General features: G+C 53.4%; 3 protein-coding genes across 3 annotated transcripts; 2 read left to right on the forward strand and 1 right to left on the reverse strand.

Moving 5' to 3' along the window:
• Nucleotides 1-3,758: 3,758 nt before the first annotated feature.
• PG986_008896 (uncharacterized protein) lies at nt 3,759-5,487 on the reverse strand (the record flags this gene model as incomplete). Its single annotated transcript, XM_066845118.1, has 3 exons — nt 3,759-3,859; nt 3,917-5,245; nt 5,307-5,487. 3 exons carry the CDS (start codon nt 5,485-5,487, stop codon nt 3,759-3,761), a joined length of 1,611 nt encoding a protein of 536 aa, XP_066697516.1.
• Nucleotides 5,488-6,191: 704 nt separating this feature from the next.
• On the forward strand, nt 6,192-7,595 carry PG986_008897 (uncharacterized protein; the record flags this gene model as incomplete). The annotated part of the gene is made up of 3 exons (XM_066845119.1): nt 6,192-6,878; nt 6,936-7,135; nt 7,187-7,595. 3 exons carry the CDS (start codon nt 6,192-6,194, stop codon nt 7,593-7,595), a joined length of 1,296 nt encoding a protein of 431 aa, XP_066697517.1.
• A 1,343-nt stretch (nt 7,596-8,938) lies between these two features.
• On the forward strand, nt 8,939-11,897 carry PG986_008898 (uncharacterized protein; the record flags this gene model as incomplete). Its single annotated transcript, XM_066845120.1, has 2 exons — nt 8,939-9,069; nt 9,134-11,897. The coding sequence occupies 2 exons, from the start codon at nt 8,939-8,941 to the stop codon at nt 11,895-11,897; spliced, it is 2,895 nt and encodes a 964-aa protein (XP_066697518.1).
• Nucleotides 11,898-12,190: the final 293 nt, after the last annotated feature.

Raw genomic sequence — 12,190 nt, forward strand, 5'->3', positions numbered from 1 at the left:
CTATGCAGGGTCGAACTTTTTTTCCAACCCTCATTTTCAGCGGGGGTCCCCCCGAAGCTTAAAATTCCCAGCCCCAAACTCCACCAACAGCATTACTCCAGTGACCTGAAGTACCTAAATGGTCCTAACCTGCAACAAAACATCATCAGCGCATCACGCTGAGTGTCCGCTCTTCGACTGGGCTAGAACTCGGTTCCCCCGATCCAGAGTGTGGATGTTCATTTTGCGGGCTGTGGTATCGACCGAAGACTCTCACGTATAAAAAGTGGCATATACCACCTTCCTTTCTGGAACCTTCGCGCTCCAGGACTGACGATCCTCGGCTTCCCAAATCAGGATATCAGGACGTCCTCCCCGCTCAAGGATCAGTTGCCGTGGTGGAGTGCCAGCCAAGTCGGCTATCGTTCGAAGAGACACTGCAGAAAATGAGGGGGTTGCCGTCCCTTTGCAGCATCGGGCACAAACACGTACGAATGCGATTGCGTACCCAGCCGGACCAAGTTCTCGACCGTCTGCTGTGCCTCACGTGGAAAATAGTGGAGGGGGAGAGGATGAGGACATCCTCCCGAAACACACATAAACGACAAACTTCGCTACTCGTATGCATTGAAACGGTATGCACACTTACAGCCTTATGTACGAAACTAGTCGGATCCGAAAGGCATCCGGATATTGCCGACTACGTAGCCAACCAGGGTCCCGATTGCCTAGGCCAGGGGGGCCCCCTCGTCTAGTCTGGTCTCGACTGATGGCAGTATCTCCAGCAGCAGGCAGAGACAAGGCAGAGCAAGTATTGGAGCAAACTTGGCTAAGTAATAATTCTAAATGATTCCTCGAGCACTAACCTTAGATGATTCTAAGTACATCTATCCTTACGAGGAACAGGACAAAAATAGACAGGAGGACCCTGGTATGTCGCCGTCCTTCCTGTTCCGTACCGCACGTCATGCTCGTGGCCCGATCTGTGCTGGAACCTACGCAACAAGAAATTGATGTTTGAAAATACAGATACGTATCTGTTCGCCATCTTCTGCCATCATTACTGAGTCCGGCGTCTCGAAGAGATCTACGCCATCTCCTCATGGGTGACGTATACACCAAGAGATAACATGGCAAAAGGCTTGACTGTGCTGGTCTCGTTTGAGAACCAATCATAGTCTGAGCCCGGAAAGGCTATGGCTGCTGGGATCTTAGAAAAGAAACGGATTGTGACCCCATTTCGGTTATCTTCGATGGTGTTTGACATTAGCTACAAGCCCAGTCCGGACAACACCCAGTGACTTTCCGATCCAGATTCAACATCACAATCCTCGTCATCATGAACAATGATACGATGTGAACCTTGAGAAGCGATCGCCTTGAGCTCATGTAGGAGGGACCTACCGATTGACACCGGCAGTACGGCACCGTTGGTGCTTCTCCCCACGCTGAAATGGGGCAGACAGGTGCCTCTGTATCTTAGGGTCCTGTGTTCACTAATCAACGATCACCGCGCAGAGTTTCGAAAGAGAGCCTTGGCGTCACTGGCTTCTCTCACTTCCATCCGCGTAACATGGTTCCAACGGCATTTCCAGGGGCTAAGCTGACATACATAGACGCCGATTATACTTGATCAATTTACGGACTAGAGATACACCTAGGCATCACCCAGCATCCATGTATGAACATATGCATTGTATGTTTAATGAGGCAGCATCAGCAAGAGTCGAAGTTTCCCATTATTGGACTCGTCACCAACGAGAACACATCTTTGCACACTGAATGGCCAACGGAGGGTTTATACATAGTATTGATTCTGCACAGAACGTGCATGGAGAATGAAGAATACGAGCATCTATGCTTGATGTGATCAGAAGCCTCCTTGACTATTGTTAAGATCGTCGACGTATCCAAATCACTATGGCTCATCACAATACATGTGTGTTACGCAACTAGTAGCAAAGGACAAAGATCTGTACGTGACTTAGGCGCAGGGGATCACCTAGCGCTTTTGCCTTACGGCCGGTAGGCATTCATTAGCCGCTTGCCCACGATGCGCCCGTGTCCATCATGCACTAGTAGAGATATGTCCGGAAGACGAGAAGGTTTGCAGGGCTCCTCAAGCAAGCCAGCCACAGAGGAGGGAGAGCAGGATGTCCGGCTTGCCGTTGCTACCTATGCCCCCGATCGAGATTGACTTCGGCATTGCCTAGCCTTGTGGCGATGACGACAAGGACAGCCTCAGCTAGCTAGCTACAGCGATAGATCTAACTAACTAACTACCTAATGCTTAGCAATCGCGTGGGAAAGGTGTGTGTCTGTCCCGTGTGGCTGCCACATGATGGTAAGGCAAGCGCCGTGGGAGGTGTGGCATAGAAAGGGGGAATACAACAAACAAACAAGCAAAAGCAAACAGTGAAGATACGACCCTCCAGTAACAGCATGAAGAAAGAACACCTCATCTAACTAGCATGGCCATCGTGCCACGAGATTTCATGGGCGATGGCAAATAGTGGCAGCCCGGGCCGACACCCAGCGGGAAGCAAACCTGACTGACAGACAGGACAGGCAAACAAGCAACCGAGAGGTACATACCACCATCCACGCACGTTTTCCGACCAGTCGAGGTTTGATTGCCAAGAAGGAAGAGGGGAACGAGAACCTCTTCTCGTCACTGCTGCTGATCAAGATGGGCTTCCGGCTCTCGCTCACTTACTGCCCAATCTCTGCGTACGTAGGAGAGATTTACCTAGAGAGAAAGGGGTGCCGACAGCCGGATCCCCTGCTGCTTGCTTGCCTTGCTCAGAAGCCAAATAACACAACTACCCCAGTCTCCCAACTCGTACGAACATGGGCTGAACATGGGTGCGTGGGCTTGTTGGTGGCTGCCTCTTGATTGGTCTACATCTTCCATCTTCTCTCATGCACGCAAGTGCCATGCCATGACATGTGTATTGATAGGTATGCCCCTTCTCCTCGCCAACCCCCGCCCTGGCACCCTAGCTAGCCTAGCCAAAACCCTTGTTCGCCGCGCCTAAGTCTTGGGAAATACAAGTAAGAGTTGAAGACACCCGTGTGGAAGACCTGGCCATGGGCCTGCCAGGGTTCTGATTGGGCCTAGTCAGATCATGAGGGTGCAAATGCATGCGGGTCAGAGAGCATACAAAGTAACGGCGTGCGCGTGCCAGGTGTATACGCATACATGGCCGAGTTGGAGTTAGATGCAGGCTAAGTAATCTTTGGAGATAGATGACAGAAGCCGACCGGGGGCATACATGGCTGGGGCGCCAACCGCAAGCAGCCTGCCATCGACGACAGTAACTGGGGGGCTTGCTCCGTCTAGAAAGCCAATGTGTCGCTTTGGTGATAGGACGAATAGGCGACCACGCAGCTACGGTATGATTGGGCATTGATGGATGTCGCTAATGCAGTGACAAATGGAGCATGGGCTTGTCGTAAACGCGAATGAGACCAGAGTATTTCACCAATGTGACCATCCACAATCAATATTGTCGCATTGTTGATTTAGCCGTTCCAAACCCTCGGATCCTCGAGCTCGTCGGGCATTAGAAACGTCCATTAGTTGGCACATCGACGCCAAGTTGGAACGCCCTCAATGACACGGTGGATTGGCCGATCCTGCAGATCAGGTCAAGACTTGGAAGTCGGACGTTACGTGAGAGACTATGTGGGCGACATGGCATGCGTAGCTGTATTGAATTCGTCGGCTTGCTTTTCAGCCGTCTTGTCCCAGGCAGATCGCTAATGGATATGAAGGATCAGGCAATCGCAACCTCTTCATCGCCTAGGAACTCTTCCATCTCTTGTTCCGTCGCTTCCAAGCCATCGCTGCTCATCAGCTTGTTTTCTTTCTCCTCGGCTGTGGCACGTTAGTTAGAGGGGTCCGTAAGAGGGGGTCGAACAAGTCTGTACTTACTCTTTGGCTCAACCAGAAGGTTTTCTTGTACCTCACAGTCGGTCAATGTGGAGCCTTCACCAATGTCACTGCGCTTGCCCAAGATGCACCGAGTAAGTTTGCAGCCCTTGCCAACCGTGACTCCGTCCATCAGAAGACACTGGAACAACTTGGCCCCTTCCCGAATCTGGCAGTTTGCGCCTATTACGCATTCCTTGATCGAAGTCTTCTCCTCCACCATCACGTTGTCGGCTATAAGTGTATCTTGTCTGGTGATGGTTGTTCGCGGCTTCACGCCTTCCGGGTAGGCTACCTTCTTGGCATGTGCATAGACTGATGCCGCATCAAGGCCGACCTCTTCAATAGAGAGCAGCTTTGCGAGTTGCAGCGAGACAGCTAACAGCAGCTTTGCATTATCAACCCGGCGGATGAGCGGCGCATCGGGCTGCGCAGACGGGTGGATGTAAGCCAGCAGAGGAGGCACGTCTTCTTTCGGCTTGGAAGATACCAGCGACCTCCCGTGATGAGTTAGTCGGGAGGGTGAGGCTTCTGGCGATTGCTCGCGTGTCGTGGGAGAAGGAGGTACACTGTCGCCATGGTCGTCAGACTGGCCTTGATCCTCTGACCACTGTCCTTCCGAAATCTTCTTGACCCCCAACTTCTCGGCCAGCGCAGGTTGCCAGCCGGCTTTCGCCCACCATCCAATAACATCCTCCCCTATGCTCTCAAGACGCGGATTTGCTGAAACGAAGTCCATTGTCCACCGCGGGAGGATGTAGATGTGTGCATCTCGATGAGTCGTGAGCACTTTGAGTTTGGGATGTTTGCGCAATAGTCCATGTCGTACCGGAAAGCTGCCCTTCTCTTCTACCACGTCTTTCATCGAATCCTTTGGCATAGATAGTGCCAATTTCGAGAGGCGTGGTAGTAATGAGTCTTTCGCTGAAGGCACAAGAGACTGTGCCAGGGGCATGGTTGCGATGAAATCCGTCTCTTCGCCCTTGATCGATGTAGCTGTTTTAGTCTCGTACCACACACCGAGACCGCCACTGCCCCTAGGGGATTCTTCGTCGGTCATCAAACCGGTAGCAGCCTTGACCATCCACGCTTGGAGGAGTTTGTCCCCACCGAGTTCACACACCAGATCACAAGGTAGCACTACAAAGTCAGAGGTAACTATCTCTCTGACCTCTGGCAAACGAAGTATCTCGGCAGTACCTGTGTTCTGGTCGAGATCCTGAGGGGCGAGCAGGTCCGGCCGCGGGTGCGGCAGGCCTGTCAAGAAGGGGTTGGTCTTCAAAGCCGTACTGATGGCATTTGAAGCAGATGGGGGACAGATCAAGGTGATGTCTGCGATTGTCGTCAGCTCGAGCGCAACGACAAGTTTAGCAGGGACATAGCTTGGCCTTACTCGTGATTCCAGTCCGATAGCAGAAATCTATCGGGTACCAGACCATAGGCCGGTTTGCGATGGGCAGCAAAGCCTTGGGGTTCTCATCTGGGTTTGATGTGAACGTGGGAAACGAAGATCCTGGTCCACACAGAATGAGCGCCTGTATGCCCGGCGATGGCATGGACACCGCGTGGGGCATCTTGGTCGTGGTCTATCACGATTCCCTTCGCACAAGCAACAAGTCGATTTTTGGTGGGGGTTTTAGCGACTGCGGATGAAACCCGAGTGTTGGTATGCGGGGGAGCAGGATTTGCCCGTCAATATGATGGGAAATTCGTTGGTGGAATTCCGGAGAGCGAACCAAGTACCTAATCAAACGATTCAATTCGGTACGAGAGCTGAAATGATTCTGGCCTCGGCGTTGATACGTATTGAGCGACGAAATGCCTTCATCGGTTCTCTCTCATGAAAGAGTCATACCAAAAAAGAGTAGGTTAAACCCACTGCTTCAGCAGTCATAGGTCGATCACATGATCCTCAAGGCTCCATACCTAGGGCTTGGGCCAATTGGATCCGCCAAGTCCTCCTCTTTAGCCTTTGCAGTTAGCAGTAAGCCCAGTCTGGCCAGTCGTGCAGTGCAAGCCTGCAAGGTGAGCTCCAGCCACCCCGGCCTGGGGGGGGGATTTCATCCTAACTTGGAATCGTCATTGCTCGCCCAGCCTTGCCCAATCGTCAGCCCCCAGCCCATCCTTTTTAGAAGATTGGCATCGGGCGCGGTTGCACACCATCTTTATGCATTTGACAGCTTTGTCTATGCCCAGTCGCGTGCGTGCTTTGACCTCGCACGAAGCCTTCATAGGCACTGATTGATTGCGATGAGACCTGCCATCTAAAAGAACCCATATGTCATCCTCGTACGAGTCCTCGCGATCCCGCCGGAGGGGCGCTTGGGGCCATTGGGTTCCATTAGTCCTAACCGTAGCGGTCGCCACAGCCGGCGTCGCGGTTTGGGCATGGAGTCAACGATCAAATGACGACGAGGAAGAGGAGCAAGCCGCCCCCGACCTCGACTACGAAAACGCCGACTACGGCGACAACCCAGCCTACGGCGCCTCGGGCCCGACCAACTATGGCACAACGGCAGATCCTCCCTCGGCTAGAGCCGCTGGGAGCACCACGTACGGCGTCACCGATGCACGCGAAGAGGCCAATCTGAACGCGGGATGGGGAATGTCGGGCGCATTGCGGCGGTCCCCCAGTCCGCAGCAGTTCCTCGCCAACGCTGGGAAGACGCTGGCTGCAGGCGCAGGCGCTGTGGGTGCTGCCATGGGGAGTGCACTGGCCGCCATACGCGAAGAAGACAGAACCGCATACGCAGACCACGAGACCTGGTCACAAGAAGCGGAAGCCCGAAGGGACACTCCCAATCCGCCTCAGGCCCCGGTCCAGGCTCCGGCCCAGGCCCCAGCCCAAGCGCCGTCCCCTGCCCCGTCCCGAGAGACGAGCAAGCGAAGGAAAACAGTGGCTGTGGTGGTTTCGGCCGACACCAACATGGACGATTTTGACGAAGACGGATTCCACGAGCATGCTGTAGGATGCCATCTCCCTCGCCCCAATACGAAGCATTTGACTAACATTCCGCGACAGTCCGTTCTTTCCCACATACCTCGCAACACCGACTTTTCCAAGGTCAAGTTGTTTGTTCTGATCTACGCGCCCGGCCTCAAGGAAAATGCCCTTGAAGCTACAGTCGCAAGTAACCCACGTCCGCCTTCTTTGAGCTCATCATTCTCAAACATTGGCCATGAGCAGGTTACTACTCCTGGAGAGGAAATAAAGAGCCCATCGTATGTGACCCGGCCTCTCGGTTATAATAGCCCTGCTAACATTACTCCAAGGTTCAAAACAAGCGCTGACCGAGGGTTCAACGCTGTCTACTCGCAAGCCTTGTCGCTAGTCGAGAAGGACTCCATGATTATGCCCTTTACTTCGTCCAATGGCCACGTCCATATTCTACGACACTTGCAGCCTGAGATTGTCTATCTTCAGGAGTCGTTATCCGGCGATAATGGCGGCCATATCACCCAGCTCCAGACATGGCTAAGACACGATGTAATCCTCATCGTTGGAGCCAATGGCGGCCACGGTGGCTTGGCAGACAGCGAGTCTGGAGCAGAGGAGCCCGACGAGAAGGCGGACCACTGGTGGCAGCGAGAGGAGCGTGTCGGCCGTGGCAGGGGTGTGGTGGTGGTGGATAGTGTTCGGGTCGGCGACGACTGGGAACGCCGCGTACAGGGAAAAGAGTAGGGTTATTATGAAGAAAGGACGATTTGGAAGCTCATGACAGGTTTAGGATAGGTTATTTTGCGCGTATGAATTTGGCGATGTGTTATATATAGCTCAATACCACTGCATTTTTCTGCTTTATGCTCCTGTTGTTCCTGGTATGCTGCTCATGTCGTACCAATTTCTTCTCGAGGCACTTTTGTGGTCTATTAATCAAAATCATTGGGCTGTCGTTACTGAGCTGAATGAAGTAATGTTTCTTGTTGGTGATCAAGTAAGATCAGAGAACTAATATGGGTGGAGCCAAGAAAAGGTATAGTGATGCTGTGGAAACCCATCGGCCATGAATCAGCTTTGCATTTGATCCTTGCCTCTATCGTGGAGCTTGGGGTACCAGTGTTCGATTGCGGGGATCTCGTGGAGATTGAACCTCAGTACCAGCTCGTAGATTGAGCTCTACATATGTGTATCTGTGTTGATTCGACTGCCTACATACCATAGTAGAGTAGGTCGGATAGTATCAGTTGTTAGATCGCAGTTCCAAAACGCGAGGTCCCGTGTACGCCGGAACCACAATCGACGTTTATTCAGTGTTAAAAATCACAAGTAAGGACACGTTGATTCCTCGTATATTTAACGTAGATCTCGTATGGAGTATTTCGCAGCGAGTTAGTGAAATGCGGACAATTAATCTGTTTGGCATGTTGTTGGTGCCTCCATTAATACCTCCATGCTTTGAGCCTTTTCTGTTACCAGACGGCTGTACCGTAGGAGTCGTGCTGCTAGCTGTCGGCGCAAATCTGGTCCGTGCGTTGTTGGAAAACGAGGCTCTTTCGGAAACGTCTTCAGGTCAAGATTACGGAGTAAATAACTCCCACAATTGATACAAAGCCCAAACCCCACACAAAGGACGGCCAACAGATCCTCAAGAAGGGCGAATCCGACAACTCGACACTGCTCAGGGTCCCTTCTGCTTCTTCGTCGCAAATTGCTGGGCATGCGCTCCTTGTACATTACTTAATAATCGGCCGCGGCTCCCTTTTCCCAACCACGCACACCACATCCGACCGACGTCACTCGCTACGCGACTTGCGACCCACCATCAAATATATCACCATCATCGCCTTGTCCATCACGCGAAATCCCGTCCGCAATCTCGTCGCGCGCCTAATCATCCACCTGGGCTTCCCAGCTTCCCTCGCGCGTTGATGGTTCGACTCGCTAGACGGTGACAGGCTCGTCTCCGAATACCGCCCACCGGGCGCGCTTCCCACCCAACTCCTGTCAGCTCCAGCGACAGGCAAGCGTTTGCGCAACCGACTACGCGCATCTCTATTACGAGATTCGTAGAGTGAGCCGCAGCCATGGCTCCGGTCGTGGCTGCCACTCCCACGCCTGTACCAACACACAACCCAAACAAGATCAAGCGACCCCCGGGCATACAGACAAATGGCGCCATATCAGCACGATCTTCGCCCTCCCAGTCCCCTTCCATGTCAGCCAAGAAACCCCCCTAATGCTGCTGTAAATGGCAAACAGCAACCAATCACACACGCCAGCTCCGCCTCCCACTCCGTAGCTATCAACGGCGTCAATGGCAGCATGGCAAACCGCCCGAATGTGAATCGCCCGCGCCGCGATACCAATACCCACAACCAGAAGAAGCCCAGCCTCAGATCAGCTAGCCAGGCCCTGGACAGCGCGGGACTCCAGAACGTCGAGCCTCGTCCAGCAGTCATCACAGATAAATACATTCTTTCAAAGTTTGCCGGAAGCCCGCCTTCACTTATTGTACATTTACACCCCACGCATTTTCGCTTCGACCAGCAAGACGGCATCTTCCCGTACAAGTCCCCCATGCGGGTATTCTTGGAGCACATCCGTACTCGGACATTACCTCATGATCTTCTGACCTATTTTATCGAGTCCGGTGTCCCCTTCTACGACGGATGCTTAATAGTTCAAGTACACGATCACAAGTCGGCCGCGCAAGCTAAAGAGAGTAATTCGCAACCCACAACGACAGCCAACAAAACTGCACCCTTTTCCGTCCACAACTACAACACATTTATCACGCCTTCGCCGTATGTTCCCTACCCGAAAGACGAAGCGAATGGCAATGATGGCGCCGCCGCAACGTCTGGAGACACGAAGGGCACTGCCGCGGACACCAACGAGAAGGAAAACATGCCGGCACCAGCTTTACCTGATGGACAGAAAAATGGCAAGGTTCCCCAGAAGTCAAAAATCATTACAGTTGTACTGCACCCAACGCCTCACAGCTTGCAAACGGATCTCATGATCAAAGCTTCGACGCCGGCGGATAGCAAAGCCGATGGTAGCATGGTTCCTCCGCCGACTCCTATAACAGCTATGCCACCAACACCTACCACGGCATCTGCTAAGCCACCACCCGCCAAGAAGCAGAAACGAGAGAAGATGGAGTTGGACGGTGGCAGTATCCAAGCGGCCGAGGGCCAGATTCTGCTTGCAACCGGAGGGCCTTTGTACTTGGAACCTACCAAGAACGCGGAAGAGACAATAGCTCTCCTTGAGCACTTGGCGGACGACAAGCATTCCGATCCACAGCCCTTACCCAAGGGTAGAAAGCGTACAGTGGCTGAGAGGGCCGCTGACGAGGCTTTGGCTGCTGATCATGAGAAGTATATGTTGACCCTAGACGAACGCCTGTCGTTTACCGCTGGCGGATCCCAAGGCGGTGGCGAAAGCGCAAATGGCAATGGACAATCCGGCGGTGCCACCTTTGAGCCACGTTTCGAGCGTTTCAAGGTCATTGAGGACATCAAGCGGGCTCATGCGGAGAAGAAGGAACAAGAGAAGCTGCACCAGGCCGAACAGGAACGCAAGCTTAACGAGCAACGCAAACAACAGCAGGAACAGCAACGCCAGCAAGAGGCCGAAAAGACGAGACGGGATCAAGAGGCTGCTCGGGTACAGGCCCGCCAGCAGCAGCAGCAGCAGGCTGAGGCCCGCCGAATCCAACAGGAGCAGGCGACTGCACGAGCACAAGCACAGGCCCAGGCCCAGCAGGCCCAGCAACAGGCACAGCAACAAGCGGCAGCGGCAGCGGCAGCGGCAGCTCAGCAGCAAGCCCAGCAGCAAGCCCAGCAGCAAGCAGCGGCAGCGGCAGCGCAATCTCCTCCGGCCATGCAGCATCAGCTATCACAGGCATCGCATGGCCATCCTCCCCCGAGCCCCATGCCGGGCGGTCTCCAGCAACATCGGTTCCAGAATGTATCTCAGCCGCCAGTTTCATCTCCGGTTGTCCGCCAAGGCACACCCCAGAACATGTCATCTCCCATGGTCGGCAACGTACCAATGCAGCAAACCAACTCGGCGATGGGCGGCAGTCCACCAAGGCCATCTTCAGTGGTGCAGAATCACGGACCTATGTCCGTTCCCATGTCAGCAGGCATGTCTGCCAGAGGTAGCCAACAGAGTCATCCAGGCGGCACACCAAGAATGCCGAATACACCAATGAACCGTCCGATGGCCACTCCCAGGATGACTCAAGCCAGTCCGCCTCCGGGCATGATGGCCTCGAACTCCCAGCCGGGCCAAAACATGATGATGAATGGTCAAAACATGCAGCATATGCAAAGCTCCATCATGGCAGCTCAGCTTGCGGCCCAACAACAGCGACAGCAGATCGCAGCCCGACAGCAAATGGCTGCTATGCAGATGAACGGCCAGAATCCCCAACAGCAAATGCAACAGCAAATACAACAGCAATTCCAGGCGCAGATCAACCAGCAGCGTAACTCGTTTCAGCAGCAACTGGTTAGCCTGCAGCAAAACGGCATGCTGACCCAGCAAGCCCAACAACAGTTGTCGCAGAATTTCCAGCAGCGGGTGGCACAACTGCAGCAGCAGCAGATGCACATGCAAAACTCCATGAACAACCAACAACAAATGGGCAACATGAATAACTTTGCCAGCACGAATGGCATGAGTCCACCACAGATGGCCGCCATGCACCAGATGCAGCAACAACAGCAGCAACAGCTGATGCGAGCGCAACAACAGCAGCAGCAGCAGCAAAACCTGCCTCCGCAACTGCTTCAAAAGCAAGGCCAGATCTTCCAGCACAGCCTGCAAGTTCTTGCCCAGACGTATGGCAATCCTCAGAACATTCCTCAAGAGCTTGTGCAAAAGGCGCGTAGAGAGGCTGCGGTCAAGGCTCGCGAGATGTTCCTGCACGCCCAAGCCCAGCTTCGTAACCAGCAGCAACTGCACATGATGCAGCAACAGCAGCAGCAGCAGCAGCAGAATATGGGCGGGAACATGATGCAAGGAATGTAGATATCGGAAAGGGGGGGCAGAGAGAGATGATGCATCGTTTTCCTTTTGGCATTACGACAACGGTGTCATACTGTACATTCTCGGAAAGAAGGGTGGCTTTCTTATCATTTTCTCATACGCATCTGACGCGAATGGATGCAAACGACACGTTTCCCGTATACCCCAACTTATTGCAGGGAGGCGTCCAGGTTCCTTCTTATTAGTTTACCTCCTTTCCAATTGGTGTTATGCGCGTCAGGAGGGCGGAGATCCCTCGACTGACTACTGGGTTTTACAAAATGCATTGTTTTCAT

This window comes from Apiospora aurea, assembly GCF_038362705.1.
Source record: "Apiospora aurea strain CBS 24483 chromosome Unknown utg000006l_segment0_segment0, whole genome shotgun sequence".
Lineage (NCBI taxonomy): Eukaryota > Fungi > Ascomycota > Sordariomycetes > Amphisphaeriales > Apiosporaceae > Apiospora > Apiospora aurea.